The sequence below is a fragment of the Drosophila virilis genome, chromosome 3 (assembly GCF_030788295.1).
Source record: "Drosophila virilis strain 15010-1051.87 chromosome 3, Dvir_AGI_RSII-ME, whole genome shotgun sequence".
Lineage (NCBI taxonomy): Eukaryota > Metazoa > Arthropoda > Insecta > Diptera > Drosophilidae > Drosophila > Drosophila virilis.
This window is the reverse complement of record NC_091545.1, coordinates 25,012,221-25,039,507: the sequence shown is the minus strand read 5'-3', so window position 1 is coordinate 25,039,507 and position 27,287 is coordinate 25,012,221. Positions and strand designations below refer to the sequence as shown.

The following is a 27,287-nucleotide window of genomic DNA, read 5'->3' as shown; positions in this document are numbered from 1 at the left end:
GGCTTTCACGTTGCGGCGGGTTGACCAGGCCAATAAAGGCGACTGCGAGCATAATGAAAATACCCAAAAGCCAAAGTAATGTAACTTTTGTTCAATATCGTTTTTGTGTTTCTTTTTTGCCCCTTGTCTGTTTAGGATGAGAAACGCACCGAGGAGCACAATGTGGTCATATTGGTGGAGTTTGCAATTGCTTTGATGTCCATATTGGATTCGATTAATCGCGAATCGTTCCAGCGCTTCCGGCTGCGCATCGGTCTCAACCATGGCCCGGTAATTGCTGGCGTGATTGGCGCCCAGAAGCCGCAATATGATATCTGGAGCAATACCGTTAATGTGGCATCCCGCATGGACTCATGTGGCGTTATGGGCAGACTTCAGGTAAGCAACAGCAACAGCAACAGCAACAGTAATGAGGCCTTGTGCAACCTGTGCGTTCGTTAAAACTCTCTTCCTCCGGCAGACAACGGAAAACACAGCTAAGATATTAATGGCCGCCGGATACGAGTGCGAGTGCCGGGGCCTCACCTATGTCAAGGGCAAAGGCAATCTAGTCACATACTTTGTAAAGACACCATTCGATGGGAAATTGTAATTGGATGCGTCCAGTAAAAAGCGCAATTTGTTGTTAATATTTGCTATTTATAGAATGTATAGAAACATTTTGTTATGTTAAGGCATGTTGTTATTATTTTTATTTATTTTGGATAAACATATTTCGTTTAAGTCCTTTCAAGAATTTTAAGCATTTAATTTGCGCTGCACATTAAGAACTATCTATTAAGTATTTGTTTTAGTTAATGTTTAATTGTTATGTAGCACAATTTGTTGGCAATTTAATGCGTAGCTCACTTAAACAGCGAATAATTATATTGAATATGGCAACTACCATGCTATAGTATATAGTCAAATCAAATACAAAAATTAACTAAAATTAAATAACAAATGCAAATTAGCCCACCCCCCCAAAAATAATCAACACTAATAATATTATATAGGAAGTAATGCAAAATATATTTATTGTGTGTTCCCATAGATTCTTCGACTACTCGAAATTCCTATCGAAATCTATTGGAACACGCTATTTATTTAAATTTTATGTGCCATCTTAAGCTCTAACACAAATGTTGAACATCACAAACTATCTATGAAATTGTAGATTTTTTAAAAATAATTTTTATATTGTGCCACTTTTTGTTTTCTCAATTAAATAAAGCCGCACTTGCGGGCGGCTTTGCTGGAAACCATTTATAAATCGTACACTTTGAGATTTATATTATCTTATATGTGGCGCTGCAAAGTATCCCCCCCCAGAAAACATATCCCATCAAATATGCTATACCTCCGACTTAAGCCAATCTGATCAGTTCTTACCTATGGAAAAGTACTCTGAACTCTGTGCATATCTTTGCATTTGCTACCAAAATTTTACAAATATCCAACAAATAATCGAAATATTTACGAATGTATTAGAAATATTCATTGCAAGTTGAAAATATTATAAACGAAAAGAAAAGCTTACAGTTACATACATATACATATATATATATAGATTGCAGTGCTTTTTTATGTCATTAAAATAATAAGTGGTTCAAGTTGTTTGGCTATTTAGAAACTATTTGATTATTGCAACTCAATAATTTTATCAAATACTATTTATTAAATAATATACAATCGAAGCTATTAACGTCTTCTATTTCGAGTATTTAATTGTGGATTGAAACATCATTTGGCTGGAAGAACATAAATAGCTTTTTGGAAACTCTTTTGGTAAAAATCATATATTCAGTAGGCTATACAAGTCTTTTCAATCTGGTTTACAGTATATTTTACGTCTGTATTGTAACAGGATTGGTTATAAACTGCATATTTCGTTTTTCAAAAAGCAAATTTAACGTCAACTAAAATCACACTCTTAACAGCTGGCATTGCGGATCATCATGTCCGCCGTGGTGTGCGAATTTATATTCAAGCTATTCATTGCGTATCTCTGTTTTCTGAATCTGGCGAACATAACTGCAAAGCGAGCTTTCACACTAACCAGCCAGTATAAGAAATTTTTGGGCATACCCTATGGCACGGAACAGTTCCTGGAGATTCATGAACGCGAATATCAATACACGTTGCCCGCAATTGCCGCTGTATTGGCCTGCATGGGCTGTGATGTCATACATTCGTTATGTTTTCTATTTGTAGCCGAGGAGTTGCAGCATCGTTTGTGGCATTTGATGACCAAGCTTTTTTGGATTTCAAAAAGTCTGTGGTTATTTCTTTACATAGCAGGCTTCACAACAATTTTACGATCCCATCACGAGCTATACTTGATCACACATGGACTGCAGCTGGAGAACGTCGATGACTTGTTAATTAGTTTTAAATTTCAGTTCGTTTGGCAAACGGTTGTCTTCATATTCGCAATTATATGCTGGATGGAAGAGGACACTCTCACCAAAAACTATTACAAGCTCTTGATCTATGAGCGCGACTATCAGATTTAAGAATACATCACAATATGCGCTTGGTATGTAGATGATCTTATCAATATGCTGTTTGCCTCTAAGTCTCGCTATGTCAAGTGGCCAGTTTTCGTGTGGTGTCCGGTTGCCAGCGCCTTCCATCAGCATAATTTGAATTGAAAACGTGGCAGCACATTTTGTTGAACTCAGCATTTATCAACGCGTTGCATTTCTTGAACCAGAACCATTTTTCCAGGCAGTCTCATATACAACGCAGGCGCGGAATCGGGCACAATTCAGTCGACTTTAGAGCGTTCATCGAGCACATTTACGTTACAAAAGATTGTCTTAAATGTGTATTTTATTAAAATGTGAGTAAATTTAACTGCCTGACGAATATGTACTTGTTTAAATGTACATCAAATAAACGCAATAGTAAATACACTTAAGGGCTACGGAGATTGCAATACCTGTCTCGAGACGGATTTATGTCTTTAAAAATAATACATAAACAAAAGTTGATATATGGACAAAAAAAAAAAAACAAAACATTTAACAAATCACAGAAAAAAAAAACAAAAACAACTAGTACTTACGAACTAAATTCTACGATCCTATATACACACAAAAGTCTATTGTTAATGAATACGCTCTAAAAGTGGGGCAGACACACTTTGCCCGCAAATAGTTCGGACACGACTGTTATCCACAGCGCCAGTACAAACATTATATACGAAATGCCAATTTTAAATGTGTTTGGTAGCTGATACGCCTGTCCGCCAATCTCTTCGATGTGGAAACCCAACGGAAAGACAACGGCTGCCATGCAAAACAGAACCATTGCAGCAAAGCCCACCCAGCGGGCATATGGAATTACGTTGCGGTCCCAGGTGCTGGAGGCCAAAAGTATTATTGTCGTTGTGATGCATATGCAGCCGATGAAAATGCAAACAAGTGCGATTAGCCATTCCGGTTGCAGATCGGGCGTATAGCAGACCTGCGGCCGGTTGTACAGCGTCATGCAAGTCCACATCAGACCCAGCCGTATGTCTCCTGCAAGGGCAGCAACAACAATTTGTTATTGTTTAGCGTTCGGTTGTGTTAGTATTTCGAGATGCGGTTACCAGCTTCCTCTGTAATAATCCAATCGGGCAGCGCTAGACTCACTATGGCGAACACATCGGCGGCCATGAAAAGTGTGGCACTAATTGTTGTTAATTTGTCCATATTTATTGCACTATTTTCACTTTTCAAGTTATAAGTTATTTCCTTATTGTTTCTACACTTCAAGTTACAATGTGACCAGAGAACGCGAATGTGAAAATACTTTGAGGTATAGAGCTGCCAACTCTTTGCTTATGCAAAATCGTCAGCTGTTAACGACTATCGATTAATCGATAAAATAAAACTAGCGCAGCCTGTTTGAAATAATAACAAACTTTGCCCGTTAAGCTTATTATGTTAATTAGAGAAGTGCTGTTACGAGTTATATATACAAATATATATATATATATAAAGCAATACGTGTTTCTTTGGTATTTCTTTAACTACATAGAATTGGTTGTCAGATGATCAATTCAAGATAGCTTAATCAATAATGTCACAGATCGCTTATCTTCAGAACGCGTACTGGACACATTTAGCTACTCGGATATGAAAGAGCTATTAATGGAGGAGTAAACAAAGCTCATTTAAAATTAACATGTCTCATAGGTCCTTTGAGGGCATTTGAAAGCAATTACAATTACGCGTGAAGGAATTATATTCATACTAATACGTCGGGCGTTTTGCCGTTACCGGGCTACGCTGACGTGTCCTTAGCGCAGTCTTTATGGACCCCGTGCTATATTGTTGTAATACGAACATAGCTGAGTAGCAATATCTGTATATGCATATCTATAGGATGGTTCCAGCGCATATGATTGTTCATATACTTATTTTTTTGTACTGTCGCCTTTCAATGCGCTATAATTGTCCGGTATGTAGGTGGTGCTCCCATAGCCTAGCTAGTTCTCTGTTGCACTCATTCAGTTTTTGGTGGTGCAACACGACACTTGCCTTGTGTCGGCATCGGCTAACTCAAATTTCGTCGCGCCAGCGAACCGAGACAACCGAAAGTCAAGCGACCTCCTGTCAAAAGGGGACATTATGTTTATTGTTTGTCTGCACTTCAGAGTTACGAGTCGTGATTGTAAATAAACAAAATTATGCTTAATCGCGCAGTTCTCTTTAATGCGAAGTGACCGCTCAAAAAAATTTAAAAAAAACCAAAGAGTTATGTACGTATGTACATAAATATTAATTTGAGTCTCAGTTTACATTTTTGACTTGGCATCATCTTCAATAAAAAACGCTTCCATTTCAAGTAACTAGATTCTATGGACTTAAGTGAAATATTATTTATGCACTGACCAAACAGCAAAGTGAAGTTGAATACCAAAATTATCTCTATATTTTTAAACATAATTTTTCAACTGGCTTTAGCCGATTGCGCAACACCCTGTTGACGGCTCAATGGCCGATTAAACATGTCGACACCAGCTTTAAAAGTGTCAGGGATTTAGATGTTTGCTTTCCTTAACGAGGATTTACTCTAATACGCACTCCATGCTTTAAGTATCTAGCTTCAAAAGTGGTGAAAAAACGCACGAACAGGACGAATGGTCAGACAGAAAAACCAATATATTTTTGTTAACTTGAGAACAGAGTATAAGTGGATACTTTTACTACTACTACTATACAAATTTCAGAAAATATCATCCCAACAGTTTTTTCTGCGTTTTTAATGCAAAATCATGGAATAGTTCTAATTACATAATTTATAATATCCCACACGCAGATTCTTGAATTTAGAAGCTTTAATTGTTCTTAAAACGCTCTCAAACTGCTTGTTAAGGCTTTAGGAAATTGTGTTTCATATAATTTTGTTTTTGCATTGCAAATTATTGAAAGCCAAGGTACGAAAATGTACAGGCGCCAAGTAAAGTTCCAGTGCTCTTTTTAAACCCTGAACCCATTAAAAATGGTTATAAGGGTATATTGTGTTTGTGCAAAATGCAAATGTATGTAACAGGCAGAAGGAAGCATCTCTTGATCAGCATCAATAGCCAAGTCTATCTAGCCATGTCCGTCTGTCTGTCTGACCGTCCGCCCGTCTGTCCGTATGTCCGTATGTATGAACGCAAGGATCTCAGAACCTATAAGAGCTAGAAAGCTGAAATTTTAGATGTAGGTGCTCCTAGTTCCCGCGCAGATCGAGTTTATTTCCGATAATCGATAACATACTCCGTCTCCTAGCAATCGATAAAAATCGATATCGATATCCTGTTTTTTGGGTAATTTTTGTAAATAATAAGAGCTAGAGTCAGAAAACTTGACATATAGCTTCTAAAATAGAATATATATATGCATTTGATGTGGGAAGAGAGGGTTCAGGGTATCACCTAGTCGTGAGCGCCCGACTAGAACCTCGTACTTGTAATTATAATTAATGTAAATTCCGAGGCACAAATAATCCTATTCAAAAACGCTTTTGAATTATCTTAAGAAAGCGTGCTGAGCTTGCGTTTTTATTTTTCATATACTTTTAGCACTTTTGAGGACCGCATTAGCTTGGCAAATCTAATGTCAACAAAATCGGATTTCAAAACCGGGGAGCCATTCAATTGAATTACCCACAGACACACACACACACACACACACACACAACATTAAAAGTGAGATTGTTATAAACATAAATTGACGCTATAAAAGACAAGCACATGGAGCCGAGTGATAGCAGTTTTCAGCCCGACATGACCGCGGACGATTCAAAATCCGAGTCTGAGTCTGAGTCCGAGACGACTCATAAAATCGAGCTGACAGGCATAGGGTAAATACAAGTTCTGCAATCGCACACACAATGATCATTATCTATTTGGCAGTAATCGTAAAGATACGGATTCAATTAATGGCAGTAACCACGAAGAAGGAGAGCCAAAGTCTGGAGAAGCTAACAAGGCGGAAGAGAGTCGATTGAAAGAGCGCGAGGATAGGCCGCTCGTTCTGGAAGAAAGGCACTCACTTTCTATGTAAATACTTCGATACGAATAGGCACTTCATTTGGAACTTACAAATTCCTCTCCTTCTCTTTGCGTTTCTTTCCCAGAGCGGAAACAAAGAAGCGTCGAGCCAGCGTCTACTCCAACGAGAATCTGTTTATACCCAAGGAGCTGGCGCGCGGTGAACTGCATCTGCGTAGACAGCACTCGGCCGTGAATTTGCTGGATCAAATCAGCCGAAACAGTGACTATTGCATACGAATGCTCAAGTTTCCCGTTGGATCGGGCCGTGCTCGCTTTGTGGCCCAGCAAATGAAAAGGCGAAAAACAAGAAAATCAAAGGCATTGCCAAGGCTACTGCCAGATGTGCTCAATCTGGACGAGAACCGGGCTGCCAAGCTAGTTGATCCGGCTAAGGAAGAGTTGTGCATCAAGCGCGAATCAAATGATGAGATTTTACCACTAAACATGCCCAACCTGGATGCGGATAGAAATCAACTGCACAGCGATGACGAGTGCTGCGTCATACTGGAGGATATTGTCAACGGTTCCCTGCCCGAGTCTGAGGAGGATGGAACGGAAGAGTTGATTCAGCGCGTTTCCAGGCGTCAACTGAAGCGAGCCGCTCGCTCAGAGTTGGAGTAAGCAAGGAATATAAGAATTATAACATATGTACAACTAATTAGGATTAATTGCAGACCCACAAGGGAAGATCAGATGCTGGCCGAAAAACAGGAGCTGACACAATTGCCAGTCTTTCGTTGGCATAATCCACACTACAGTGATCAGGATATTAAAATGGGCATAAGGGAGGACCTGGAGCGTATAAGCTTATCGGTCAGTGAGGTGGCAGCCACAGCAGATGCAGTCGGAGAGCCGCAGTTGCGACGGGTGGAGGAGGAGCAGTTGGCGCAGCAGGAGGAGCCAGTATCAAGCGGGCTGGGAGCACCCACGCCTATGCTGGAAACGGATCAGCAATTGCTGTCACAACGCCCTGTGGGAGGAGAGGAACAGCTGGAAACTAGCGAGCCCGTGGGAGAGGTTCGTCACGCACGACAACAACAACAGCAGCCAGTTCAAAGTTTGCAACATGTTGCAAATATGCCATGTTCAATGCCAGCTGAAAGAGGGACCACATTAAGCTCATTATCATCAATCGAGGAACAGCGCACAGACTTGCAACAACAGTTCATGCAACGCATTATCCTGCCGCGATTTTACGGCGCCGATTTAGGCGCCAGCAACCATGCCATCAATTTGTTAAATGATAACATACAACAGCATTTTATGGAGTCGCTGATGCCAAGCGAATTGTTGCAGCAATGGTCAAAACAGCATTTTGAGAAATACGCCTACTCGCGGCCAGCCACACAGCAGCAATTGCCGCTGTTGTTGCCACAGCAACCAGCTCAGACCCTGCGCCAACAGCAGCAGCAACAATCTTACCTTCAGGAGCAGCACTTGGAGGCGGGGCAGAAGGAACTGCATCAGCTTAATGCACAGTATCAGCAATTGAAGTGCCAGCAGGATGAGCAGCTCAAGAATATAAACAAAACCCTGAAGGAGATTTATGCCAATCGGCTGCTTTGTGAGCGACAACATGCTGAATATCACAGAAGTTTCATGCACAAAATGGTTGAGAGCAAAAAGCAGGAAGAAAACCTACAGGCACACAAGAATCAGCTGAAAAGACAGCTGCAGGCGGAGCTAAGCAGCCTGGAACAACGTATTTCGGAAAAAGAACGCCAATTGCAGGATCGTACGAGAACATGGCAACATTGTCAACAGCAGCAGCAACAGTTGCAACAACAACAGCAGCAATTGCGATTGCAGGAGCAGCAACAAGATTTCGCATTCGATCAACAGCAACAGCAGCAGCAACAACGGCAGCAACTGCGCCTGCAACAGCAGCAACAACAGCCAGATTTCGCATTCGGTCAGCAGCAACATCAACATTTTCTTCGACGATTTCCGGCAGCCGTGTATCCGCCACGTTTGCAATGCTTTCAGGATGCTTTTTCGCCGTGCATTGAAACACGTTTGCCGCCCACCTCACAGTTGGAGACACAGCGTAGACTTATGCCAGCGCCGCCGCCAGCAACATATTGCGTGGACAACATGCAACCGCCAGTGGCAGCAACAGGCAACAGCAGCAGCGATGGCATTATGCGACGTCGACATACCATCGATTACAGAGCTGGCAATATTCTCTCGAATGCTCGATCATATCAGGAGCAGCATCTGATGCAGTCCCACTTGGCTGCTCACACGGATGCCCTGTCATATCCACAAGGGGCAAACTTTTCCAGCTTTGCCCCTGCAACAGCAACAAACAATATTCTAGCTGCCCAGCGTTTTACACGGTCTGAAACGCCAATCTCTAATGCCAGGCACCAGGTGAATCAGGCAATCGAACAAACTGCGATTACCGCCTTTATAAGCAACTATGTCTCAAATTATTTCAACGATATGGAGTGAAGGAATCCATGAATACGGGCAGTTAATTAGATCGGCTAATTTATGTGATTTTTTAAATCTAAGTGCTTTAAATAAGAAAACTAAGATTCGTGTATTAAACACTTGTTCCTACTACCTTTAACTATCATTATTAATATCATTATTATTATCATTGTTATTATGTACAATACTTTGGTCTCAGGCTCAGCTATCCCATTGATCCTTCTAATTTAAGCATATCTGTTGTTTTTAAATTTAAATAGAATGATGTCCCCTTGCTTTTTAATTTGTATTATTTTTTTACCCTCATTTAATTGTCCAATTAATTGCTTTGATTAGTCAAGTCTAAGGATAATCATATCTTAAAATATTGTTTCGCATTAAATACATTTTTATTTAAATTGCAATGTTTTTGTTGTTTCCATTATTAGTTCTATATTTTCTTCAGTATTTAAAGCACTTTCTCTAGAATCTCTGACTATTGCCGCCGCCCTGTCGTGCTCCTGGATGCGAATGGCAGCACCAATGCGAACAGCGAGGACAGAGCCTATTGCTGTAGCCAGGCTTCGAATTTCCATTATCATTTCCATTTCCAATACCATTTCCAATACCATTTCCATTACCATTTCCATTACTATTTCCATTTCCATTACCATTTCCATTACCATTTCCATAACCATTTCCATAACCATTTCCATAACCATTTCCAATACCATTTCCATTACTATTTCCATTACCATTTCCATTACCATTTCCAATACCATTTCCATTACCATTTCCATTACTATATCCATTTCCATTTCCAATACCATTTCCATTCCCACCACCATTTCCACTTCCATTCGCACTCCCATTCCCAGTTCTATTCGCACTGCCATTTCTAGTTCTATTTCCATTCACGTTTCCGAATCCATTTTCATAGTCCGATAGCCTATGCGAATAAGAGATTTCCGCCTGGCCAGCATCATTGCTTTTGGGTGGCCCTTTCCTACATGGTTGGTATTTGGGCAGAGCTGCTGTCATTGGATATGGAGGATATGGTGGATATGGCGGACTTTGTGAGGCTCTTGGTGACGAAAATTCTGAAGAATTTAATGAATTTCTTGGTGCTGGTGGTGTAATACTATTTTGCTTGGGCGTGTCGGGCATGGACGTGGGCATTGCTCCCATTGGCAAGCCTTCGGCATAGCCTGACGCTTGTATAGGCGCCAACAGCTGAAGCACAAACGTGGGCTGCGTTGGATCTGGACATGCATTATCAGGCTGCAGTTCGACCAGCCGGCAAGGCAAATCAAAGCGCATCAAGGGCTGGACTTGCATATCTGGAGTCGTGGTACATACATGCGGCTGTTGCTGCTGCCATTGCATGCTCTGGAACGGACAATAAGGCTCGCACTGCTGTTGATTTTGATATGGTGGAGCCATTGGTGTTACCGAGCCATAGCCAGCATTTACCTGCGGGGCCTTTGCCGTCCCTGACGCAGCTGTTGTTGGATAGTTGTGAGGTGGCAGCACCGCATATTGCTGTTGCGATGCCCGCTTCTGTCCTCTATCCACTTTCGGACATTTGGCCGGTTTTGAAGCGGTGGGTGGCGCTGAATTATAGGCGGCATCCGAGCATGTGTAATTTTGTTTGGGCGCTGTCTTAAGCGTTGACCTAAGCGCCGGATGCTGCTGTGGCATGAACTCACTTTGGCAATTTTGCCTTGGCGCTGGCCTAGCCACTGAGTACTGCTGTGGCTGGGACATGTGAATGTTGTTGTTGTTGTCGGGCGACGTGAAAAATTGAACCATATTCCTATAGGCATTATAGTTAAAACTATTGGGAATCGGCACACTGCAGTCGAAGCTTTAAATAAAAGATAGAAATTTCGTTAAAAATGCACTGAGCAAGGTTTATAAATCTGTACCTAAAGCCCTCGGGACCCTCGGTCACAATGCAAACTCCCAGCTGTTGGGAATCTGCCTCGCAACCGTTGTCGAACTCTGTCGTTGGCATCGGAGCATAGCGCAAGTTGTAATTGATTTGCTGTGGGAAATGTTGTTGCTGTTGCTCTTGCTGCTGTTGTTGTTGCTGTGGCTGGAGTTGCTGTGGCTGCTGCCTCATTTGCGATGGTTGCTGCTGCCTGATTTGCGAAAGCTTGTGCTGCACAGCTTGCGACTTCCTTGGGCTCAAGACGCGGCCAGATGAAGTCGCATGAATGCAGTGCTCGCAGCTCTCCGTGCAAAACATTTTGCAAATGTTTCAACACAATTCCGCAAACTTTGCCCCACTAGAGTTGCCCGACCTGGCCTGCGAGGCAGCAAGGATTGACAGCTACTATGAAATATTTACGTAATTTTGCTCATTGTTAGTCCAGAAATGATATCGATACGATACGAAATGTTGTTCTATTGCCCGGGCACTTCGTTCCGGCCTATTTCGTTGTGAAAATTGAACCAGCTGTGCTTAAGTAGGCAGACATTTTATGTGGCCCGCTGCCATAACTAAATTCAGATGTAAGCCCACAACAACACAAAATAAAATAAAACTTTTCGGATCACAAAAACTTAAAAAAAAAAAATAATGTCCGCCGTTGAGGAAAAGCCTGTGCCCAAGGATTGCGCTATTTCGTGTAGCGTAAAAAAAACTGGACAGAGCAACGGTAGGCGCAGCTTTATAGTCACGGTGGACGACAATGGCAAGGTCGAGGTCAGCCCCAGTGTCCAGTGCGAGCCGGAAGTCAGTCTGCTGCCAGTCAAGGAGCAGTCCAGCCCAAAGATTCGCAACGCAGCCCGAAAGTCGTCGCGGGGCGGCAAGCAGCGCCTACGGCTAGCGGTGCTCGAGGAGAACGCAGGCAGCTCGGACAACGAGTTGGCCAACGGTGAGGATAAGAACAGCAACGATATGATCAGCATTGATGCACAATCGCTGGAGACAATGCACGATCGTTTCGTGAAAATCTACAACAAAAAACTGCGCGGCAAGCCCAGCTTTGTGGTGCTCGAGGATGCGCTGGTGCGCAAGCGTATGGAGCAGACGCTGCAGGGTCGCGCCATCTGTCACAATCATGCCGAGCAACAGACATCCCCCTGCGACATAGGCGCCAATACGGGCTCCCAGACCGATGAGTTTCTGCTGCAGTGCGCGCTGCGGTCGAGCATGCTCAAGGGCCACAGCCGTGGCTGCCAGGCGACAGATGTCGCTGCCAAAACGCCCGAATGTGGAGCCTGCGCGGCCAGGCGCAGCAGCATGAGTGCGCCGCCGCTGCGCCGTCTTAGCCAAATGTGTGCTCAGCAGCTGGAAAAGTTGTTGCAAGCTGAAACAGCGGCTGCCAAGACTGCAGCCAAGCCCGAAACTGCACCACATGTGACCATCAGTTTTGTGCCTGTTGCAACACAGACGGCCACCAACACGGTTAATGCACAGCCCCAACAGCAACCATTGCTTATGACAGCAACAACATTGCCGCACAGCAACAGCGCAAATTGTTGCGCACACCAGAACAACAACAGTTGCTGTCAGCCTATGACAAAGGCAACGCACTGCCAATATTGCCAGCCAGCTGCTGCTGACGGCAACAATTACAGCTGCTGCTTGAGGCAACAACAGCAACAACTTCTGCTACAACAGCAGCAGCAGCAGCAGCAGCAGATGCAACATATGCAGCAGATGCAACATATGCAGCAGATGCAGCAAATGCAGCAGCAACAGCAGCAGCAACATCATTTTGCACAAGTACAGCAGCAACATCCGGTTGCAGGACCAACTTATACTCATTGCTGCAGCAGTTGCTGCTTGTTGAGGCCGACGATGGCACAAACAGCGCTCGGTTTTGGCCAAGCGCCGGCTATGCCGAACTATTGCAGTCATTCATTGCTGCTGCCGCCGCCGCAGACGCAGCCGCAGGAGTATCCCCTAAGAGGCTGGCCACCACAGCCCATCAATTCTTGCCTCTATTATCCAATGCCTGCGGTCAGCATGTCCGCCTACGACATACCACACTGTGCCAGCTGCCACATGCAGCGCCATTCCTGCGCCGCATGCTACAATGATTATCAGCAGCAACACGTGCACCATCTGCAGAAGCAGCAAAAACAGTTCGTCTGCCTGGGCGGCAGCCACCACTTGGATGACCCGCGCTCATCGTCTAGCACGCCCGAGCACAGTTCGACGTCCGAGGTGCATGTGAGTCGCAGGCGTTCTAGGCAGCACAAGGTCCGGGAGGCGACTGTGCTCAGCGAGCACGCAGACTCGGAGCTGCATACCAGCGCTTCCCAGCTGACGGTCAGACGAGTAAATGCACTTGGCTCCAGCGAGAAGACCGGCAAGAAGGTGCAGCCGTTGCGCAACAAAGCGGGTGCAGCCATTGCAGCCACAAAGGTTTATATGGCACGCTTTGGACGCACCTGCCTGGTGCTGAAGCCCACCTCGTCCGCAATGCCAACACGCCTGCTGACCAAGCGCATCAGCCGTTACACCTCCGTTATGGCCTGGCCCCACAAGATGGCCAGAAAGTAAATTATACAAATAACATTTACCAACGCAATAAACCCAAGTAGATCCGAAACTATGAAATTATAAATTGGGCATTTGGGCAGATTTATTACAAAACTCTCCTCAGGCGCTGCTGCTGCTGCTGCTGCTGTTGACCCTCTTGTTGTCCGGTGCACGGACACGGACAGTTTAAAGCGCAGCCTTGCGCATTGGAACTGATGCAATCGCCTGGCATACGCAGTATGCCATACTTGGCCAGAATTCGCTGATAGACGACATCATTGGGCAAAGCACGGGCGTTTCTCTGATATTGATAGCGGTTGCTATCAGGCTGGAATTGCGATGGTGCCCGGCTGTTTTGTTGTGGCATCATCATAGTTCCTGCTGTTGCTGGCGGCGGCATTGTTGCATAGTTTATAGCTGTGTTTATGTCTAAATTATTCAAATACTGAGGCTCAATCTGGTTATCTGTTTCCTCTGGCCAATTATTGACATGCTGCATTTGGGGCTCAACATCTGGCTGCACGTAGTCCTGATATGGCAACTGTTGCTGCAGCTGATGTTGCAACTGTGTCTGGAGCTGATGTTGCAACTGTGGCTGAGGCTGTGGCTGCAACTGTGGCTGCAACTGTGACTGGAACTGTGGCTGCAAATGTGTCTCCATCTGTGGCTGCATCTGTGGCAGCATCTGTGGCAGCATCTGGGTCTCCATCTGCGGCTGCTGCTGTAGTGCTTCATATTGTTGTGTTGGATGCAAGTCCTGCAACAATATTGCATGGCCATTGGCTTGATTAAAGCTCTGTTGGTTTGGCAGTGGCTGAATCTGTTGCGGTGGATATTGTCCCAATTCGTTGAGATACAGTTGCTGTCGATCCCATTGGAATTGCTGCTGTTGCTGCTGCTCGGCTGACCGATTTGAATAATTGAAGGACGTAGAATTTGCCGAAGGTTGCCCGTCGTAGCCTCGGCTCAAATCATATAATATTTGGCCCCTATTTTCAGAAACAACCGCTCTATGCCTGAGTGGAGGCGACACGATTTCGTTCCGCGTTGTGCTTAAGCTGGAGCTGCGCAATGGGCGCACGTCCATAAGTACGATGACTTCTTTATGCTCCACCTCGGACACACGCCTATTGTTGTATTCGGCATACATGAGACACTTCGATGGGCACTTTTTTCTTGTGCAATAACATACATTCGAACTGATGGAGCTTTCCATTTCCGGGGACTCGACTGCGGAACGTAATCGATACGGTTGCCTTGCAACATTGCTGGAAATGTTTGGTTTAAATTCTGGCCTTGACGGCACTTCGGAACTATCTTCGGTGTGAATATAATTTATTGCTACCGGACGATATTTTTGTGATCTACTCGATTCGCTTTCATTAGTGCGCGAATTGCCCACCATTGGAGTTACATAGCGATTGGTAATATTAATACTGCTTATCTTTCGGGCAGGCTGCATTTCTACTAAGAATTCAGACTCCACGTCACTTGTTTGTGCATGGCCCTCATCTTTGCCAGAATAATCACTATCAGAAGCTTCAAAACGGTTATAAATGTTTCGAGCCGACTTCAGCTCTACCGAAACTTCAGGTTCCACCTCTCTATTTTGTGCTTGGTCCTCGTCTGTGCGATAATAATCTCTTTCAGAAGCTTCAAAACGATTCGAGTAACTTCTTGTGTGTCGGGCAGCTTTAAGATCTGCCAAAGCTTCAGCTTCCACCTCTCTATTTTGTGCTTGGCCTTCATCTGGGCGATAATAATCTCTTTCAGAAGCTTCAGAAAGACTCGAATGACTTCTTGTCTGTCGGGCAGCTTTAAGCTCTACCGCAGCTTCAAGTTCCAGCTCCCTATTTTGTGCTTGTCCTTCGCCTGTGCGAGAACCTCTTTCGGAAGCTTTAGAACGATTGGAATTACTTCTTGTCTGTTGGGTAGCTTTCAGCTCTGTCGAAACGTTAGGTTCCTCTTCATTATTTTGTAATTCGCCTTCGTCTGTGCGAGAACCTCTTTCGGAAGCTTTAGAACGATTGGTATTACTTCTTGTCTGTCGGGCAGCCTTAAGCTCTACCGCAGCTTCAAGTTCCAACTCCCTATTTTGTGCTTGGCCTTCGTCTGTGCGAGAACCTCTTTGGGAAGCTTTAGAACGATTGGAATTACTTCTTGTCTGTTGGGCAGCTTTCAGATCTACCAAAACATCAGGTTCTACTTCCTTATTCTGTGCTTGAGCTTCGTCTGTGCGAGAATAATCTCTTTCGGAAGCTTTAGAACGGTTGGAAGTACTTCTTACTTCTGGGAATGCCTGGATATCGCCTTTGGTGGGATGGGAGGCTACCTTTTTTTTAGATTGTGATCGATTATTATGTGATCTATGAACTTGTCTGTCAGTGAGAGGATGTCCTCTAAGGGGGGCTCTATAGCACTTTAAAACTTCTCTTGTCTTAGAATTGCACCTACAACAAATACACCTTACTACAGGTTCACTGCGATTATTCTGTGATCGACAGGTTTGTTTTGCCACTGGGCGGGCATCGCCTCTTTTAGGAGCTTCGATATATTCAGGATTGTTCTTGTTCTGGGGTCTATTAGTTTGCCTCTCATAAGTGCGAGAGGAGCCTCTCTTGTAAGACGATGAACGGGTTGAAGTACCTGTTGCCTTGTGGGACGTCTCGGCAACCTGAGTGGCTCGCACTTCTCTTTTAGGATGTGGAACACGATTTGACCTTGTCGATTTCTTGTATTCTGTACGATTTGGTTCTCTATGCGTTTCCGTTTTCGGTGATTGAGAACGATTTGAAAACTCTCTTAAAAATGCTTTGGGTTCGGCTCTTGTTCGATGCAACTTTGTTCCCGCGACTAAATTCTTTTTTTTTGAGCGCTTAGGAACATCAACTGACGCCTCACCTGGCTTGGAATTCCCCGTGCGTTGTCGACAACAGCTGCATACCGATCTGTTGCAGACCAATCGCTTGCCCGGAATAGCTGGCCAGGAGACTTCGAGTTCTCGCCTGTTATTTTGGGCTTTTTAGGCACTTCTTACATTACTTATTAATTAATGAATTGCTCTCTTACCATTCATCTGGCTGGCATATGGTGATCATTGTTCCAAAGCGATTGCCCTTCTGCCGAAAAGGCACCAGGACAATTGGCAATTTGGGCTTGCCCCTGCTCCTGCAAATAAAACGAAAATCAGAACTACTTTGAAAATTTCAAATCGAAAAACCTAAGACTATACAACTATTTCTTTGATATAATCCCTAGTACTTTGCTTAATAGCTAGGCCCACATATAAATATTATCTCAGTTAGTTAAATGGAATGTTTGTATTCTCTATAGTAGGTACTCACTTAATGGGCACACGATGACAATATTTCTTCAGTTCTTCCATTATATTAGCAATATTTGCTTCATTTAGAGAATGGAGCTTCAAATGTCCATTGCAATCGGAATCGCCGTAATCTCTGCCGCCCTTTTGAAAGGAATATTTCTTGGAAACGCGTGTATATGCCGTCACCTTATATTCCTCCAAGGTTGGCAGAAATTTATTGTCGTCCTGCTTCAAGAGACATAATTTTAGATTCTTTCGACGCAACTTGTCACCTATTGGACCACAAGCATACGAACTTTTTCTGGAGTCTGTATTTGATTCCTTCTTGAGCAGATATTTTGCGCAAGTTGATTTAGTGCATTGGCTTACTTCTACCTGATCGCATATGGAATCTTGAGCATTATTTATTGATCTATTCAAGCTCTTCTCACTGGCTAGCTTTTGTATTTGGGGCGACGAACACTTCCTTATTTGAACGGAGTATGTGCTCATGTCCGAGCCAATAACGGGTGGAATTGTCTTCGATACATTCGTAGCACTGAAACGACTTTTGTTTGACTCCATAACAAGTTCTAAAATGTTTTGCGTAATTGATGGCCTGGACCTACAGTTCGTTATATTACTGTGGGCCAACTCAACTAACGGCTTCCTCGACTCTTCGGATAATTTGTTAGCCGAGGCAGCTGGCTGCATGGAATTCATGGATTTTGCGTGTGTTGAAGGCTGAGCACATTTTTCTCTACCAGTCTTAGAACATTTAATGCTGATATCATCGGTTGCAGTGGTTTTTTGTGCATCGACTCTATCCATTCGCATATTGGAGTCACATTGACTTCTATTACAAGCATTTTGCGGCATTGCAGCTAGGCTCTGTTTATCATCTAAAGCTGGCACTTGAATGGAAGCCAGCAGATCTTGAAGCACATGTGTCTCCATGTATACGCTTTGCGACTCGATATCTTTTGATGAGGAATTCATACTTTTAAGCTCGGCTAGTGAGCGATTGGCATTGCCTCGTTTTTGATGCACACAGCTTGGGGCCACATCTTTCTGCATACACGATCGAACATAGGTGGACTTATCCGAAAAGGTTTTAGGAGGCTGACTATATAGTGAAGCGGCCATAGTCTGATTTGAGGTCGAATCTTGGTAAGCTCTGCGACACGATTTGCAGTCACACACGAATTCGCTCTGTCCCGATTCCATTTGCGTACCATCGAAAGTTGAATAATCATACATCGAATTCTGCATACTCTGCTCGTTCGTTTCCATAGTTTCCATGCTGTTGTTGCAACCCTGAACAGAAGGTAGGAAGTTCCTCAATGGCGGTAAACCATGGGCCATGGCACTGCCCACACATTTGCTTCTCATATTTTTAAATGCATTTGCCTTGCTCTCCGCCTCCAGATCTTGAAAGTCCCTATAGTTGCAGGTATTTTGTTTACGTTCCAGCAATTGTGATGATAACTGCGACATATTGTTGAAATTGGGGAATCGTCTGTTTTCCAAATAACTTTCGCTAATGGGCGCATCATCAAAGTAGAAGGTATCGCGTTCCACTGATCTGTGTGCATTGGTATTCCAAGAGAGGGTCTTAGATGTTGTCGGTTTGGTAACCTGGCGCTGCAACGACATCTCCGATTCGGCTGGAGCTCTATACCTAATTGTATCTTTGCTGCACGGCGGTAATGGGGTACTGGCTTTGTCTTTAAATTGCGAACGATTTCGATATAATTGCCTTCTGTTAAAGGCATCGTTCATTTCATTCTCCCTACTCGCAGTCAATGCATCGATATTGCAGCCTGTTCTCTGGGATGCCAGTGTTAAGGCCGAGTTCGGTGGAGGTCTGTTTCCAGACAAGTTATTGCTACAGATCGAATATTGACTGATGGGATTGCCGCAGCTGTACTGTGAAAATGTATTATTTGGCATGGTTTGTGTTTGAGAGCACATTTCGCGCATATTGGGCTGTGATGGGACTCTCTTGCGTTTGACCACTTTTCTTTTTTTGGCAATCTTTTCCACAGCCCGTGGCTGGGTGGACTCAGCAGGACACTGCGGCTGCACCACCTGGCTCTGTGTGGTTATCAAATGATGGCTCTGTGGCTGCACGGGCTCTGCAGGAGACGGCACCGCAACGGGCACACGTGCCAGCATAGGCGGACAACAGCCCATCGGACGCATTGTAATGCACAACTTACATGGCGGCTCAGCCAGTGATGAAGGTGTCCTGGCTACGGCTAGGTTGTGACTTTCCTTGACCAAGGCATTGTTGTTGGGATCGGGCAGTGCTTCTGTTTTGTTATCCATTATGGAAAAGCCTTTGTTCATGGTATTCATCGAAGTATTTGATAATAGGTCCCAAATGTTACCAAAACAAATTGTTCCGGGTAAATTAACGCGTATGGGCACATTGAGGTCAAACCTGTTACAGGATGTAAAAGAATTCATGAAAAAAAAAAAATTGGGAACTGAAAAAACAAAACTCTGAACTCTGATGCTTACCAAATTTCATTGCTGTGGCTTTGCTCGAGCTTCGGCTCGGGTATCGGCTCGAGCTTCGGTTCAGGAAGAGCTGGGGTTTGGGCCTCAGGAGTTGGACTTTTTGGCTTGCCCAGCTTCTTGGACTTCTTTTTTGGTTTGGTCTTCTCCAACACCTTCTCATTCTTGATAGGTTCCATTTTTGGTGTGACTTTGGCTGGCTTTTGTTTATTTTCTTTGCGTTCTAGCGGTGCAATTAGTTTTTTCAGATAATTTAAGTCCACGGCACAGGATGGAGGACATTTTTGGGTTATCGTTAATGCTTTTGCCATTGCTCCAATCTTCTTTTTAACGGTTGTAGCAGCTTTCATTAATTTCGATTTCCGACTATGCTCAAGCCTTGGACTAAGCTCGTTGATTGATGATGGACTTAGCCTAACCGGAGACCGCATGTTGAGATCATCTCGCTTTGCTTGATCTACCATTTGAAGTTTTGCTCCTTTCTTAGATGACGCAGTAAGCCTCGAAAGCCTTGGACTAAACTCGTTGGGTGATGATGGACTTGGCCTAACCGGAGACCCCAATCTGAGATCATCCTGTTGCTGGCGGTTTGTTTGATCAGCCATTTGCAGTCTTGCCCCCGTCTTAGATGACGCAGAAGACATTGAAAGCCTGGCACTTAACACGGTGGGTGATGGAGATCCCATTTTGAAATCATCTAGCTGCTTGCGGCTTGTTTGATCAGCCCCATTCTTAGATGATGCAGTTGACCTTAGGCTTCGTGCCGAGCGAGCCTGATTTGCCTCCCGCGGCGAGTTGAACTTAGCAGAGACTCTTGATTTAGTTGATTCTGTTGCAACATCGATTGGCGTTAACAATTTAGAGCCATCTCTCGAAGTATCCTCCGTTTTGCTGAATTTTCGACTTAATTTGAGCGATGCTGAGGCTTGGGATATTGGTGAACCATCTATCGATTCCAGTGGTAATGACGTCTTTGAGTTGTCCGTAGAGAGCTTTCTAGATTCTGAGGCTTCATCAGAGCTATCCTGAACCAGTTCTCCGCGCAATTTAGATGACGCGGAGGCTTTACTTTTAGTTGACCCTGAAATGGATCCAGTTGGCGTTAAAAATTTGTCGCCTTCCCTCGAAACGGCCTCCGTTTGGCTACTTCTTCGATATTCCCCTTGAGATTTGGATGACACAGAGATTTTTTTTTCAGGTGAACCATCCATCGATCTCCTTGAGAAAATCATATTAGAGCTGTACGCATGTGACTTAGCAGATCCTGAAGCGCGAACAGCGCTATTCTCAGGCACCTTCTGCGGTGGACTAGACATTTCAGAGGCTTTCAATTTAATTGATGCTGTGGTTGATCCCATTGGCGATATTAACCGAGACGAGGTCTCCGTTTTGCTGTCTCCTTGATATTCCCTTAGCTTGGAAGACACCGAGCCTCTTGTTGAACCATTCATAGATTCCCTTGGTTCTGTCATCTTTGCGCTCTTCCTAGATGATTTATTAGACACTGACGCGTGACCAGAGCTAACCTGAGCAGGCCCTGGAGCCGATTTAGATGACGTAGAAGCTTTAGATTTGATTGATTCTACAACAGAGCCAACTGGCGTCAATAGCCCAGAGCCATTGATCGATGCAGTCATCTCTCCATTGTAGCTACGGTCATCTATGCGATTACTCGTTGCAACCGTAAGACATCTCAACGGATATTCGTTTCGTTTACAAACGCCCGAATATCCCATCCGAGACGTGACACTTGACTTGGCATCATCCTTTTTATATGCTTGCAGGGCCGTAATGTTATGTATTACTTTTATGGACTCCTGACTCATATGCTTGGGACAATTTTGGCATATACAGCCATTGCTGGCATCTGTTACCAATTGATGGTGGCAACAGTATTGACAGCATCTATGTGAACAGCAACACATTGCATTAAAATTATACATTTTTTATTAAAAATGTCAAACAATCGGTTTGAGAATTGCTTCTATTTTTTTTTTAATAAAAAATCTGTAATTTAAACGGAATATGTCGTCAATCTCATTCGGGAAGCAAAAAGTTTACAATTCGAGGGAATAACTTAAAATTTTGCGCCGAATACTGTGAAATAAATTTTACGATTGACAGCAAATTCAGTTCATAAATAAATTTCAAACAATTTCCAAATCATTTTGAATATAGCAGCCCTACTCCACCACACGGATTAGTCTTAGGACCAAGAAACAATATATATATATATATTAAAGTAATATTTTGTGAGAGCTTATCATATTAATGTTTTGACAATTTTGATAATACATATATATATATATAATAAAATGCAACTATTTATAACTTGAAACGGAAGCATTGACCAAATTGGATTTAGCTCAACTCTGGTTAAAACTCTCCATAGATAAACCGAGTTTGTAATGTACCGTACATTATACATAAGGTCGCTGTTGTGCACTCCTTGTTTCACTGTACATGGCACGTTACCTTACGAACTCCTTTCGGTAAAGCCAAGAAATACTGTGCGGAGGCTACTCTAGTGGCCCGGCCAGCAGCGCGGCATCATGAATCGCATCTGAGCATACCGCTGCCGGCAACAGGGCTGTCGATAACAATTCCCCGGAAACTGTAGTGAATGCATGATATTTTGCTGCTGCAGCTGCAGCTGCTGCTGCTGTTGGGGATGATATTGTTGCAGTGGTAACTGTTGCATTGAAAACTGTTGTTGCTGTTGTTGCTGTTGTTGCTGTTGCTGTTGTTGCTGCTGTTGCTGTTGCTGTTGCTGATAGCAACATTGATTCTGTGCATCGTGCATGGCATAAAATCCTAGGCTCATCAGTGGTGCTGGCGTTTTTGGAGACACCATCAACGGGCTTTGTTCGGTTGTTCCATTCGTATTTGTCACGGAGGCTAAGGCCTCTTCTCTTACCGGAAACTGTACCGAGCGTCTTTGCTGTGTCTCATCGACATCCGCTGCCGTTGGAACATCGTTCAATGTGTCCGCATCCGAGCACGGTGGCTCCCGATCGCCTGCGATCTCCTGCGTTAAATCATTGCTCATCCCACAGCTTGTCGGATTATGGACCAGAGCCGGCGTGTGCTGCATTTTGGACGAGCCGCAGACACTGCTTAATTGCATTTGAACTTGGGCGATTTGGACCTGCGCCTGCTGCATCTGGCTCTGCAGCTGCTGGGCCAGCAGCTCGGTTAGGCCGCTTTGGCAGGTCTGTGTCGATATTCGGACAGGCACTTGCATTGGCTGATGATGACTGCACATGCTGTAGCAGGAGTTCGGATGCATCTGCTGGCCCGGATAGCCAAGGTTTTGCTGTTGCCGGCAGGACGATCTGTTCCAGGCAATGCCACGATTGTTATAGGAACAACTATTCCGATTCATTCGGTTTCCTTGCTGCTGCGACTGCTGATACGCGCAGCTTTTGCTAGGGCACTTCGACTTCGACTGTTTCTGCTCCATGCAAGCTGTTTTCCCCAACTGACCCGGCGATATGAATGATGGCAGCAAATATTGTGGTGCGGCATTCCAAAAATTGCTTTGATGCGATGGCAAATCCAAATCATTTCCGATCGACGAGTTCAGCTCATCACAGTCGTAGCTTAGGCGACAGAAAAACCCGTCAGGAACATTTATCTACCACTCGGATTCAACAAAAACGTACCTTATAAAGTGCGCTTCCGTTACTTCACAAGCCTCAACCATGTCCTCATAGTCACCATCTTGGCTCGGACACACCATCTCATTAGCATTGTGCTCGGAGCGACGACGCGATGGAAATTCGCTGCGAAAGGATGGGCAACCGCATTTCGATGATTTGCCATCCAAATCGTTACTCTTCGTCGCTTTATTTTCAGCTGGTTCCTCCTTTGGGCCGCTCTTTCTCTCCTCAACAGCAGCTGCGCCGACAACGGCTTCCACCACGGGATCGCTTACAGCTGGCGCCGGCTGCTGTTCAATGTTCGCCGGTTCAGTTTTAATGGTGCCAGCTGATAATTTTGATTTGGACGTGGCCTTTTTCTTTCGACCTTGTGAAGTCTTTGACGGCGAACTGCTCTTTGGACTTGGCTCCACCATAATGAGTGGCAACATATTGGCTTGCAGAATATCCTCGGATTCTTTGCCTCTTAATGTCCGCGTACTAACACTATCATGTGTCTGCTTGTCCTCGTTGTCCTCATCGGAATTGGCGGCAAAGTCATGCCTATTCCGAGCCTCCATCATTGTTGTTACCAACGTACTCTTACTATACCAAGGATCCTTCAGGTTATGAAGCGGTATCTGCATATCAACCACGTGAGGTGAAATCGAGCGGTTGGACGTTCGGGTTCTTATTGGCGGCGCCAAAAATACATTTCTCGTTGGGTTACGTGGACGACGCCGTTTAATGGAGTTGTTTCTGCTTTCCAAGCTCCTGCCTCTATTTTGCGCGGGCACACTAAAGTTCTGTGACGGCAACAATCTGTTTCCCTGCCCAGTAAAACCCCTTACGGGTGCCCGGCTGTTGCTCGCCGCCTGAGCAAATCTGGAGCCCATCGGATTGGACATACGCAATTTATGTGCATAATCCGCGGCCGCAGTATACCACATCGGGCTGCTACTCCTTGCTCCACTGGGGCTAACATTTTTGCGCATTTTGCTGGGCGCACGCAACCAAATTTAACAATACTTCCGTACAAATTTATCTGTCAACATTTTCCAAAACTTCAATATACAGCTTTGATTTGTCGAAAACAACAAATCATTAGCATATTGTTAAATGTCAAATGCACAATAGTTGGTGGCTATTAAAAGCATCTTCTCCTATCGAGAGCTCCAGCTACGGCTGACGCGAGAAGAAGTTATGTCCTGTTCGAGAACAATTATTCATCGATATTTAGAAAACTTGGACTAAAACTTGGATAGGGAAGGAGGAACAGAAATGCATATTTCCAGTCTATAGAAGAGCTACTTTAGGCTCTTCTCTTCAAAGTTGTAAGGAATAACTTCTATACAAAGAGATGGCACACATTGATGCTGGATTCTTTTCGAATCGCATTCAATATATGAATATTAAATTAGTTAGATAAAATGATCACTGATCAAATGATCAAGTGACATCGCATTTTTTTGGCATTACGATTGTTCAGCTTATTACGAGTTCATATCAAATCTGTGGCATTATGGAACTGAACCTTGATCTAAACATCAAATAATTATTGTTATCTTAAATTATATGTGTATATTTTAACGATGAATTTTTAAGTGGACAAAACTCTTTTAAAATGTGTGCCTGTGGTGCGGAGAAGTGAGTCCTCCTGCTTTCTTTTCTTCTACCAATTAAATTTGTAATATTCACTTATTTTATTTTTTTTAAGCTTCTCAAGCTTTTATCCTGGTTGCAATGCTGGGTAAGTGAGTTTTTGTTGTAATAGTTATTAAAAGCAAATGCACAATCTGCGGATTTTTAGCCCCCCAAAGACTTGTGATTGTGGGCGTTCGGGATCGGCGGTTGTACAAGAGACGAAATTCTCAAATATGATACCGCCAAGTTTTCTGTGCAATCGAATTTCTAACACAACAAAAAAAAAGGAAGAAAAACCAAAACCATGCAGTTGTCCGACCAAAAAAACAGACAAGGTGCCCAAGAAGTGTAAATGTGTAGACAAGGGTGTCGATACGTGTGATCTGGAGAACGAAGTGTGTAAAAATGCTTGCGAAATGAGTAATACAGACTATACAAATATGATAGCGGCACATGAACCCGTAGGAGTCAATCCTACATTAGGGCAAGGAACTGCCATACCAACTATTGGCATAGGCAACGATGTACCTGGCGCTGCTTTTATGGGAGCAATGGATCGTTCAAGCAACGTACTTGACATGAATCTGGAACAGCCACAACGGATTGAAGCTATGCCAGCGGCTGGCTTACCCAGCAGGACATGTCCCCAGTTTGATCCTTGCACAGGTCTAGAACGCCAATGCCCGTTCAAGCCAGCACCGCAAGCCGCATATATGCCTTATATGGGTCCAGTAATTCCACTGCCAAGCCTGAGTCCCTATTTCTATCCAAATTTTCAATGTTGTCAAAAACCCACACAAGGTCCATGTTGCTGTGCGCCAAGTGTTCCATTGCCGGAGTGTGCGTGTGATGCAGGCGCCTCCACAACGGAAACTACCAACACCAGGGACAAAGTGGAAAAGCCCAAAAACAACAAAAGGAACAAGGATAAGCTTAGGCAGCCGAATGGCAAGAGTAAGGAGAAAACAAACAAAGAACTTCAAATTGTCAATTGCTGCAATGCGAGCTCGGATCTAATCGAGCGGTGAGTTCAATGTCAGGTCAAATCTGATAGCTTTCAATAGAATACATCACACATGCTGGAATTAAAAAAAAACATAGTGAAATAGTCCCTCTCTGAGGTCACATTGCTCATGTAGACATTCTATTTGGCAGCATTTGCACGTCCCTGCAAGTTCCGCGTCCACCGGAAAGTTGCTATCTCTTGCTGCCGATTAAAATGGCCACTGATGGCAATGAAGAATTTATGCAACCCGATGGCAAGCAACAAAATGAGAAAGTTGATTCACCAAGAAGGAGCAAAGATGGTGCTAATGGATCACAACCTGCTAAAAAATGCAACAAGCCGACGCGCAACTGTGGCTGCAACACGGTCATCAGCGGAAAGTAAGTCTCAAGCTGTGCTTTGTGTATCTCATAATTATCGTCAATTTAATTTACAGCCTTCAGGACAACGGTGAGGATCCACAAGAGGAAGAGGATGAGGAAAACAATAATCCGTCTGGCAACTGTTGCAATTCTTGCTGCAGTCCTGCTCGCTGTTGCTGGCCATGCTGTTATTATAATCCCTGCACGGGTTGTTATTATTGGCGCAGTAACTGTTGCTGTCGCAAAGGCTGTTGTAATAATTCATGCAGCTCTTGCCCACAGCCCTGTCCCCAGCCCTGTCCACAGCCTTGTCCACAGCCCTGTCCTCAATCGTCTCCCCAGCGCTGTGCCCAATGCTGTTCCCAATCCTGCCCCTTACCAAAGAATCAATCAGAGAACTCCAGCCCAAAGGTAGAAACTCCCAAAAATGGTTCACCAAACTCCTCGAAAAGGTCTAGTGATGACCGGGTCGTGGCAGGAGCTATGACGCCATTCAAGCCTGAGATCCAAGAGCTCTACGAGCGTTGGTTGGGATTTAATCAGTATGCGGCCGATAGTCTCCACGGAAGACCACCAACTCCGATTCATTCCGGTCCAATTTACTATCGGGCGCCGCAGTTTACGTATCGTAGGTCGCAATGTGATATCAGATCCTTTAGATCACCGTCGCCGCCGCAGGTGATGACGCGACGTTCGGAGGAGGACATTGATTGGGCGCCACTTTAGTGTTTTAAAACATGACCACATTTATCGATCAAATTGAAAGTGAAAGTTGATATAATCGATCACGAAACTTGAATCATTATCACGAGCTAAAAAACTATCGATAGTTTCGATATTTTAGATTACCATTATCGATACTACCGATAGTAATATTAACTCGGTGTTATGACAAAATTTTTGTATTATGACAATAAAAAGTGTGCAAAATGAAGTTTTCTAAGAAGTTATTTTTAGAGCATTTATCGAGAGCTTAACTATCGATCGTTTCGATATTTCAGATTGCCATACTACCGATAGTATTAACTCAGTGTATAAATAAATGTTTTATATCTCAAAAAGTGTTCAAAATGGAGTTTTTTAAACAGTTATTTAAGGGATTAATGTCTGGATTGACTCATGAATCATTATAACCGGAGCTAAACTATCGATAGTTTCGATATTTTAGATCACAATTATTGATAATACCGATAGTAGTATTAGCTCAGTGTTATGACAAAAAAAGTGTGCAAAATGGAACTTTCTAAGCTCGATATTAACTTGCACAAAAATATTTACTTTTAAAGTTTTGTTGTATTAGTTTTTAATTTCCATTTATTTTATACACTTTCGTATGTGTGTTTCTTTATATTATACATATACATAGATCTTAAATTT

At 43.8% G+C, this 27,287-nt stretch overlaps 8 protein-coding genes across 12 annotated transcripts in view; 4 read left to right on the top strand and 4 right to left on the bottom strand.

Annotated features, from left to right (window-relative positions):
• Positions 1-2,850, top strand: part of Ac76E (adenylate cyclase type 2 Ac76E) — a 38,457-nt gene extending 35,607 nt beyond the window's left edge. Inside the window, exons 21-22 of the mRNA XM_015174944.3 lie at positions 136-378; positions 461-2,850. Coding sequence (XP_015030430.1) covers positions 136-378; positions 461-592 — 375 coding nt within the window. The 3' untranslated portion in view covers positions 593-2,850. The remainder of the gene's footprint in view (positions 1-135; positions 379-460) is intronic.
• Positions 2,739-9,291, top strand: LOC6622166 (interaptin). 2 transcript variants are annotated; one of them, XM_070208456.1, is made up of 5 exons: positions 2,739-2,824; positions 6,044-6,324; positions 6,377-6,523; positions 6,601-7,134; positions 7,180-9,291. In XM_070208456.1, exons 2-5 carry the CDS (start codon positions 6,215-6,217, stop codon positions 8,969-8,971), a joined length of 2,583 nt encoding a protein of 860 aa, XP_070064557.1. In that variant the 5' UTR covers positions 2,739-2,824; positions 6,044-6,214; the 3' UTR covers positions 8,972-9,291. The 2 variants fall into 2 exon arrangements, with proteins under 2 accessions (XP_070064557.1, XP_070064558.1); XM_070208457.1 differs by having other exon boundaries at positions 7,192-9,287.
• On the bottom strand, positions 2,797-3,768 carry LOC6622851 (uncharacterized protein C16orf52 homolog A). Its single transcript, XM_002048438.4, has 2 exons — positions 3,578-3,768; positions 2,797-3,506 (listed from the first exon to the last, which is right to left on the bottom strand). Exons 1-2 carry the CDS (start codon positions 3,678-3,680, stop codon positions 3,106-3,108), a joined length of 504 nt encoding a protein of 167 aa, XP_002048474.1. The 5' UTR covers positions 3,681-3,768; the 3' UTR covers positions 2,797-3,105.
• A 27-nt stretch (positions 9,292-9,318) lies between the features above and the next one.
• hale (hale-bopp) lies at positions 9,319-11,327 on the bottom strand. The gene is made up of 2 exons (XM_032434044.2): positions 10,861-11,327; positions 9,319-10,799 (listed from the first exon to the last, which is right to left on the bottom strand). Exons 1-2 carry the CDS (start codon positions 11,181-11,183, stop codon positions 9,416-9,418), a joined length of 1,707 nt encoding a protein of 568 aa, XP_032289935.1. The 5' UTR covers positions 11,184-11,327; the 3' UTR covers positions 9,319-9,415.
• Positions 11,328-11,404: 77 nt separating this feature from the next.
• On the top strand, positions 11,405-13,500 carry schuy (schumacher-levy). Its single transcript, XM_002048435.4, has one exon. The coding sequence runs from the start codon at positions 11,517-11,519 to the stop codon at positions 13,449-13,451; it is 1,935 nt and encodes a 644-aa protein (XP_002048471.1). The 5' UTR covers positions 11,405-11,516; the 3' UTR covers positions 13,452-13,500.
• Positions 13,501-13,508: 8 nt separating this feature from the next.
• On the bottom strand, positions 13,509-21,424 carry LOC6622125 (serine-rich adhesin for platelets). 2 transcript variants are annotated; one of them, XM_032434039.2, is made up of 4 exons: positions 19,261-21,424; positions 16,775-19,180; positions 16,500-16,598; positions 13,509-16,435 (listed from the first exon to the last, which is right to left on the bottom strand). In XM_032434039.2, the coding sequence occupies exons 1-4, from the start codon at positions 21,198-21,200 to the stop codon at positions 13,537-13,539; spliced, it is 7,344 nt and encodes a 2,447-aa protein (XP_032289930.1). In that variant the 5' UTR covers positions 21,201-21,424; the 3' UTR covers positions 13,509-13,536. The 2 variants fall into 2 exon arrangements, with proteins under 2 accessions (XP_032289930.1, XP_032289932.1); XM_032434041.2 differs by lacking the exons at positions 13,509-16,435; positions 16,500-16,598 and having other exon boundaries at positions 16,845-16,980; positions 17,052-19,180.
• A 100-nt stretch (positions 21,425-21,524) lies between these two features.
• Positions 21,525-23,974, bottom strand: LOC6622807 (uncharacterized). The gene is made up of 2 exons (XM_002048432.4): positions 22,923-23,974; positions 21,525-22,859 (listed from the first exon to the last, which is right to left on the bottom strand). Exons 1-2 carry the CDS (start codon positions 23,891-23,893, stop codon positions 21,782-21,784), a joined length of 2,049 nt encoding a protein of 682 aa, XP_002048468.1. The 5' UTR covers positions 23,894-23,974; the 3' UTR covers positions 21,525-21,781.
• A 416-nt stretch (positions 23,975-24,390) lies between these two features.
• Positions 24,391-26,844, top strand: LOC116649732 (uncharacterized). Of its 3 annotated transcripts, XM_032434043.2 has the most exons (6): positions 24,391-24,545; positions 24,616-24,648; positions 24,709-25,566; positions 25,698-25,928; positions 25,985-26,118; positions 26,193-26,368. In XM_032434043.2, exons 1-6 carry the CDS (start codon positions 24,523-24,525, stop codon positions 26,366-26,368), a joined length of 1,455 nt encoding a protein of 484 aa, XP_032289934.1. In that variant the 5' UTR covers positions 24,391-24,522. The 3 variants fall into 3 exon arrangements, with proteins under 3 accessions (XP_032289934.1, XP_032289933.1, XP_070064559.1); XM_032434042.2 differs by having other exon boundaries at positions 24,394-24,545; positions 25,985-26,844; XM_070208458.1 differs by lacking the exon at positions 24,391-24,545 and having other exon boundaries at positions 24,627-24,652; positions 25,985-26,844.
• The last annotated feature ends 443 nt before the right edge of the window (positions 26,845-27,287 follow it).

What these genes read in the sequence shown, in the direction of transcription:
- LOC6622851 (XM_002048438.4), bottom strand. Translation starts at nt 3,680, where the DNA reads ATGGACAAATTAACAACAATTAGTGCCACACTTTTCATGGCCGCCGAT. An exon ending in GATTATTACAGAGGAAGCTG is followed by an intron (nt 3,507 to 3,577) that starts GTAACCGCATCT and finishes CTGCCCTTGCAG; the next exon opens with GAGACATACGGCTGGGTCTG.
- LOC6622166 (XM_070208456.1), top strand. Translation starts at nt 6,215, where the DNA reads ATGGAGCCGAGTGATAGCAGTTTTCAGCCCGACATGACCGCGGACGAT. An exon ending in ATCGAGCTGACAGGCATAGG is followed by an intron (nt 6,325 to 6,376) that starts GTAAATACAAGT and finishes TCTATTTGGCAG; the next exon opens with TAATCGTAAAGATACGGATT. An exon ending in GCCGCTCGCTCAGAGTTGGA is followed by an intron (nt 7,135 to 7,179) that starts GTAAGCAAGGAA and finishes ACAACTAATTAG; the next exon opens with GATTAATTGCAGACCCACAA.
- hale (XM_032434044.2), bottom strand. Translation starts at nt 11,183, where the DNA reads ATGTTTTGCACGGAGAGCTGCGAGCACTGCATTCATGCGACTTCATCT. An exon ending in GAGGGTCCCGAGGGCTTTAG is followed by an intron (nt 10,800 to 10,860) that starts GTACAGATTTAT and finishes TTTTATTTAAAG; the next exon opens with CTTCGACTGCAGTGTGCCGA.
- schuy (XM_002048435.4), top strand. Translation starts at nt 11,517, where the DNA reads ATGTCCGCCGTTGAGGAAAAGCCTGTGCCCAAGGATTGCGCTATTTCG.
- LOC6622125 (XM_032434039.2), bottom strand. Translation starts at nt 21,200, where the DNA reads ATGTATAATTTTAATGCAATGTGTTGCTGTTCACATAGATGCTGTCAA. An exon ending in TGTCATCGTGTGCCCATTAA is followed by an intron (nt 16,599 to 16,774) that starts GTGAGTACCTAC and finishes TTTTATTTGCAG; the next exon opens with GAGCAGGGGCAAGCCCAAAT. An exon ending in ATATGCCAGCCAGATGAATG is followed by an intron (nt 16,436 to 16,499) that starts GTAAGAGAGCAA and finishes CCAAAATAACAG; the next exon opens with GCGAGAACTCGAAGTCTCCT.
- LOC6622807 (XM_002048432.4), bottom strand. Translation starts at nt 23,893, where the DNA reads ATGCGCAAAAATGTTAGCCCCAGTGGAGCAAGGAGTAGCAGCCCGATG. An exon ending in ACGGAAGCGCACTTTATAAG is followed by an intron (nt 22,860 to 22,922) that starts GTACGTTTTTGT and finishes CTGTCGCCTAAG; the next exon opens with CTACGACTGTGATGAGCTGA.
- LOC116649732 (XM_032434042.2), top strand. Translation starts at nt 24,523, where the DNA reads ATGTGTGCCTGTGGTGCGGAGAA. An exon ending in TGTGCCTGTGGTGCGGAGAA is followed by an intron (nt 24,546 to 24,615) that starts GTGAGTCCTCCT and finishes ATTTTTTTTAAG; the next exon opens with CTTCTCAAGCTTTTATCCTG. An exon ending in TATCCTGGTTGCAATGCTGG is followed by an intron (nt 24,649 to 24,708) that starts GTAAGTGAGTTT and finishes GCGGATTTTTAG; the next exon opens with CCCCCCAAAGACTTGTGATT.